This window comes from Sinocyclocheilus rhinocerous, unplaced genomic scaffold (assembly GCF_001515625.1).
Source record: "Sinocyclocheilus rhinocerous isolate Xijiao unplaced genomic scaffold, SAMN03320098_v1.1 scaffold592, whole genome shotgun sequence".
Classification (NCBI taxonomy): Eukaryota; Metazoa; Chordata; class Actinopteri; order Cypriniformes; family Cyprinidae; genus Sinocyclocheilus; species Sinocyclocheilus rhinocerous.
The window spans coordinates 1,005,425-1,011,558 of NW_015642562.1; the positions used below are offsets into that span (position 1 = coordinate 1,005,425).

The 6,134-nt window shown below is 36.2% G+C and overlaps 1 protein-coding gene across 4 annotated transcripts in view; it reads right to left on the bottom strand.

Annotated features, from left to right (window-relative positions):
* The window catches only part of LOC107756229 (platelet-derived growth factor D-like), a 34,187-nt gene that overhangs the window by 8,768 nt on the left and 19,285 nt on the right, over nt 1-6,134 (bottom strand). For all 4 annotated transcript variants that reach the window (XM_016573273.1, XM_016573271.1, XM_016573270.1 and 1 more), the window contains 2 exons: nt 1,072-1,125; nt 675-870 (listed from right to left, as the gene is read on the bottom strand). In XM_016573273.1, the coding sequence (XP_016428759.1) occupies nt 675-870; nt 1,072-1,125 (250 nt within the window). The remainder of the gene's footprint in view (nt 1-674; nt 871-1,071; nt 1,126-6,134) is intronic.

Consider the following 6,134-nt stretch of genomic DNA (forward strand, 5'->3'; position numbering starts at 1 on the left):
TTGTTTTATTACTAACTTTATTAGTTAAGCTAGTAGTTTTTGCTGTGGTATAGAAGTACTTTAAGTAAGCTTTCAGTAAATTTTTATTTTTTTTGCTGATCCGAAAAATGATCCGATCCGTGACTCAAAATCCGTAATATGATCCGAACCGTGAGTTTTGTGATCCGTTGCACCACTAGTACCTGGTATTCCCTACATTATGGGGAACGTAGGGAATACCTTGTTTCCTCATGGGGTTCAAATATTACTATCTTTGTGTGCCAATACCAGTACATGTCCCCATGATGAAACAAGCTTATAAATCATACAGAATGAAGTGTTTTAAGAATCTAAAAAAGCAGAGGGGTAGGTTTAAGTGTAGGGGAATACAAAATGTACAGCACAAGTGTACAGCATAAAAACCAGTACGCTTATGGAATGAACCCATGTGTGTGTGTGTGTGTGTGTGTGTGTGTGTGTGTGAAACTCACGCTTGTGTTTGTGGTCGGTGTTGAAAGCTCTCGGTCTGTAGTAGTGTGTGTGTGTGTGTCTCACGCTTGTGTTTGCGGTCGGTGTGGAAAGCTCGTGGTCTGTAGTAGTGTGTGTGTGTGTGAGACTCACGCTTGTGTTTGCGGTCGGTGTGGAAAGTTCGTGGTCTGTAGTAGTGTGTGTGTGTGTGTGTGTGTGAGACTCACGCTTGTGTTTGCGGTCGGTGTGGAAAGTTCGTGGTCTGTAGTAGTGTGTGTGTGTGTAGAGCTGCTCCAGGTCTTCCTGCCAGGTGAAGGGGTTCATGTGTCTCAGGAGATCCTCCACCGTGCTGACGCTGGCGATGTCGTTGTCCAGCGCGATCGCAGACAGCGGCGTGTCCGTCCCAGAAACCTCCCTGAAATCCTACAGAGACACAGACTGTAAAATCCCACTGTCCTGCAACACATCCGCTCTGTATCACTGTAAGCGCCAGAGCAGTGGGAACATTCTGCTAAACGTCTCCATTTGGGATTTACTGAAGAAACAAGGTCAAAACAGCTTCTCCAACACTGAAATTAAATTAAAAAGACCATGTTTCATCATCTAGAAGTGTGTAATACTTACTGACATCACTGTAACTGCTTCCCAGTTGGTCAGAGACGCGAGAGGTGAGCTGTCCTGAAAAACAGACAGAGACTTCAAACTTTTGTTGTCAGTTTCATTAATTTTTCACAGGAATTTACATATTCTACATCAGCGGTGAGGGAAATCTGGGAAAGTCATTATCTGCGCTGATAAATCCTGACTGTAAACACTCCTGCCGCGCAGCAGCAATCAGCAACACAAACACCATCACTCATGATGTCACCGGCCGAGGAGGCGGAGCTACAGACATCACAGCGCTGGCATTTAAAACCGGCCGTAAAGGACAGGGGAGCATTACACAACCATCAAGAGAGCCGAATTAACAAGACCATCAATCCACCTCCACAGTTATACAGCAATAATGAGGAAAGAGAGATGGACAGAATATAGACAGTGTGTTCAGAACAGCATTTCTTATTGTATATTGCAACCATCATTGGTGTAAAAACATTTTTGTATATTAATATGTAAAATAATTTACAAAAAAATAAAACAAATAAAAACTAACCTGTAAACGGGTTCAAAAAAACGGGAAAAAAAAAATTTAAATAACTATTAAGGTAGTTGGTACTGAAAGTATATATATATATATAAAAAAGACAAAACATGAATGAAACTAATATTTAGTAAAATATGCAAATGATGATGACTTTTCCAGCAGGTTACTTTAAAAACCTCCATATGCTGAACTAATAACTATCCAATAAAACTTGCAGTTGAAAACCATATTAAAATGAAATAAACTATAAGTATAGTTTATAGTCTATACTAAAACTGCAAGTATTTAAACTCTGAGAGACTGAAAAACAAACTAAAAATGAAACTTAAAATGTCCATAAAAACATGTATATTAATAGCCATAAAATAAAAATTAAACTCAAATTCAATAAACTTTTGCTGAAACTAACTAAAACCAAATAGAACATACTTGAAAACATCCATATGCAATGAACACACCTTTTTAAACATTTTTGAAAGCTGAAATAAAATAATGCAAAATTGAAACAAAAGCTAAAAACTGTGGTTGAAACTAAAATTAAATAAACTACAAGTATAGCTGTCGAATACTGAAACATTTGTTTCAGTCAAAGTATTTTAACATGGAAAGAATGACAACTAATTTAACAATAATTTATTTAAAAAAATCAAAGACCAAAACAAACAAATAAAACAAAAATGTATTTTGTAAGTGCAAAAGTTTAACAACCTTGGTCTAAAGACTTCTCAATTTTTCCCTGCAGTTTACTTAATTTCCACAATTTTCAACACATTTTGAAAGCTGACATAAAATAACACAAAATTAACAAAAAATACAAACTATAAAAAACTGCAGTTAAAAAACGAACTAAAATGAAAAAAAAAAAGAAACTAAGTATTATATATTTGTCAATACTAAAACTACAAGTATTAAGAAAGACACCTTTAACTAAAATTCTAAGACTAAAACAAACTTCAAAATATAAACAAAAAATAAAAATAAACCCATGAAATAAAAAAACTACACAGCAACTAATGAAACCGTTGCTGAAACTAAAACTTAATAGAAATTAAGAAATTTAAAAGCAAAACCATGAAGACTGACATGTTCTGTTTTTCCCTGCAGTTTACTTTAAAGGGGTCATAGGACGCCCATTTTCCACAAGTTGATATGATTCTTTAGGGTCTTAATGAAAAGTCTGTAACATAGTTTGGTTAAAATTTCTCAATGGTAGTGTAAAAAACACCTTTTCTACCCTGTCAAAAACAGCTCTTTTCAGATCAAAGTTTTTGTATTTTCCTTTAAATGTTAATGAGCTCTGCTGACCCCGCCCCTCTCTTCCGAGCTGCTCTCTGAGGTTTACTTTAGCTGCATTCATCTGAAACTTGCTAATTAGCACATTATTAGGAAAGGCGATTTGCAAAGATTCATTACAAAACATTATACTCACTTCTGTAGGAGAGGATACTCACTTCTTCTTTATATGAGGCTGGATCACGAATGATTCGCGCGAACATAGACGCATTTCTGTAGATCGGGGGAAGCATTCCCTTCAAAAACAATGTAATCCACTGCGTCTTCAGCGGCTCAGATGTCGGGAGTAAATGACGACTGCTATGTTCATTATTACATCCAACAACAGAACACCTCAATCGCTTAGGAGTCATTCTTGTCTACATCTGCTCCGGCGGTGAAACAATGGCGGACTGATGACAGCTCATTCAGGGCGGGTCTGAGGTAAGACGCCAGTCCAGTCTGTGCTGAAACGCTACTGTCAATCAAACTATCGTGGGAGGGGCCTGTTTTTGTGATTTCACACAGACAGGCATCTGAGATCGGCTTGATTTGAGAAAGGGGTAACGATTTAACCAGATTTAAAAAAAAAACACTGGGTGGATTTTTATCATTATAGGGTGGTTGTGTACACACACTGCCAACACACATTTCAGTTCAAACAACTTGTAAAAGTGCATGTAGCATCCTATGACCCCTTTAAAACCTCCATATGCTATGAAAATACAGTTCCCTGTGCTGCCACTCTCGTTACATAAATCTGCTCCTGCGGCAATGCAAACAATAGAAGGAGGTCAGAGGTCGCGGGCGGTCTGTTATGATGATGTTTCCCATCAGAGATCACGTCTCTATGGCCTCTGATGTCTCACACACACACACACAGCTCGTGTCCTACAGAAACGTCCGGAGCAGAGCGGGAATGTGGAAATGTCAGGAATACCGCAGATTCAGGGAATTACACATGACGGATCAGACCGAACAAACTGCCCCTGAACCTGAAGTCCAGCAGCTGCAGGGTTCAACCATGTGACTCGGTTACCTTCTAAACATGTTCTTGGTCTTACTGTGCAGGATTCATCAGTGCATGTTGTTTTGAAAGAAAAATAATCTTTCATCAAAATATAATAACCTCTGAAACTACATTTCTGTTGACATAACCATGGATAAGAAGGTGGAGAAAAATATATATAATAGCAGAAAATGCATGAAAAGGCCATTATTGAGATATATATTTTTTCTCTAAAATAGAAAAAAAAAGTGACTTTAAATTGCAATTATATTTCACAATACTACTGTATTTTTGATCAAATAAATGCAGCCTTAGTAAGAGACTTTGTTCTGTTTGTTCAGACAATAATGTTACCAACCACAAAACCTGTTACACTAATTTACATGGAATTTATAATCACATAATTTCGGTAACACTTTATTTTAAGGTTGTCCTTGTTACACGTTACATGTACTTACTATTATAATAACACTTAATTATGCATAATTACATGCAAGTAAAGCCAAATCCTAACCCTAACCATTTAGTAAGTACATGTAGTTACTTAATATTACTCCGTACTTAAATGTATAATTACACTGTAACAAGGACACCTTAAAATAAAGTGTAACCATAATTTCTCTACAATAAACTACAAAAATTCCACAAACAAAATTCAATGTTAAAGCAACATATTCTACTGCACATTCAGTCTCACTCAGAAATATGTTAATACATTATTCAATGCATCAATTAAGTTAAATATTTAACTTTCCATGAACTTTAGGTTAGATAATTAAGTTAAATAGCACTTTAAAACAGCAGAATGATATATAATTATGACATGGATGTTCTAAAAGAACATGAATATCGAATTCATTTCATGGCTAAAATGACCCTAATTTAGGTCAACATGCCTTCTGCAGAATACAAATAAACAAATATAAACTAAAACCCCTCATGCATCATTAGTTTATGACAATGAACATCAAAGATGCAAATCTTAAAAACATTCAAGGAAAATTCTCTAATTATAGTTAAAGACCTTGAACAAAAAGCACAATTATGATCAACAAACATTCACTAATCCCAAAAGAAAAGGTGAACAAACATCACCGTTGGAAACTGGACCATATTTTACAAGAACATGAAACAACGCTTACAGAAGGCCTATGAAACAAACACATCATCTTCCTGAAGAGAAACTCTCCACATCTGTTTATGCCATTAACAGACACCAACAGCCTTAAAGGAGAAGTTCACTCAAAAATAAACATTTGCTAAAAATGAAACAAACTCATCTACATCTCTGATGGCCTGAGGGTGAGCACATTTTCACTATTTCAACTATTCTTTTAATGTGTGAGATTCTGAAGAGTTTTTTTTTATTATAAAAGGGTCATAGGATAGCACATTATTAGGAAAAGCAATTTGCAAAGATTCTTTACAAAACATTATACTCACTTCTTCTGTAGGTGAAGCTGGATCATGAATGATTTGCGCGAACATAGACGCATTTATGTAGATCGGGGGCGCATTCCCTTCAGAAACAAATGCAATCCACTGCGTCTTCAGCGGCTCAGACGTCTGGAGTAAACGACGACTGCTATGTTCATTATTACATCCAACAACAGAACACCTCAATCGCTTAGGAGTCATTCTTGTATCTGCTCTGGCGGTGAAACACTGGCGGACTGATAACAGCTCACTCAGGCGGGTCTAAGGTAAGATGCTGTTATGAAACGCTTCAGTGCAGGTGTCTGTTTTCATTCTGTTTCCCAAGGCTCTGAAGGCAACGAACAAATTTACAGTTTTACACTCCCAGAAAACATATTGCATATTAATGCTAGCAACTAGCACCAGATTATCGCCGTTTTGGCCTGTGTGGAGAAAAAAAAAACATGAGTAGTCAAAGCAGGATGGCTTCAGTCCCAATAAATGTTGTAAAATATTTCTCACACCATCTGCTTTCGTTCCACCATCTAATAGCATCCGCTTTTCAGCGTGTGCACAACAGCTGCAGTAAATAAACCTGATATGAAACAGACAGTTCTTGTTCAAGACCAACTATTAATTTTACATCATGATTTTTTTGTGTGTAATATAATATATTACTTTAGGGGTTAAGATTTGTTCTCTTCTGCTCACCAAGGCAGCATTTATGTAATCAAAACTACAATAAAAACAGTAATATTGTGAAATATTATTATAATTTCAAATAACTGTTTTCTATTTGAATATATTTTAAAATTTAATTTATTCCTGTGATCAAAGCTGAATTTT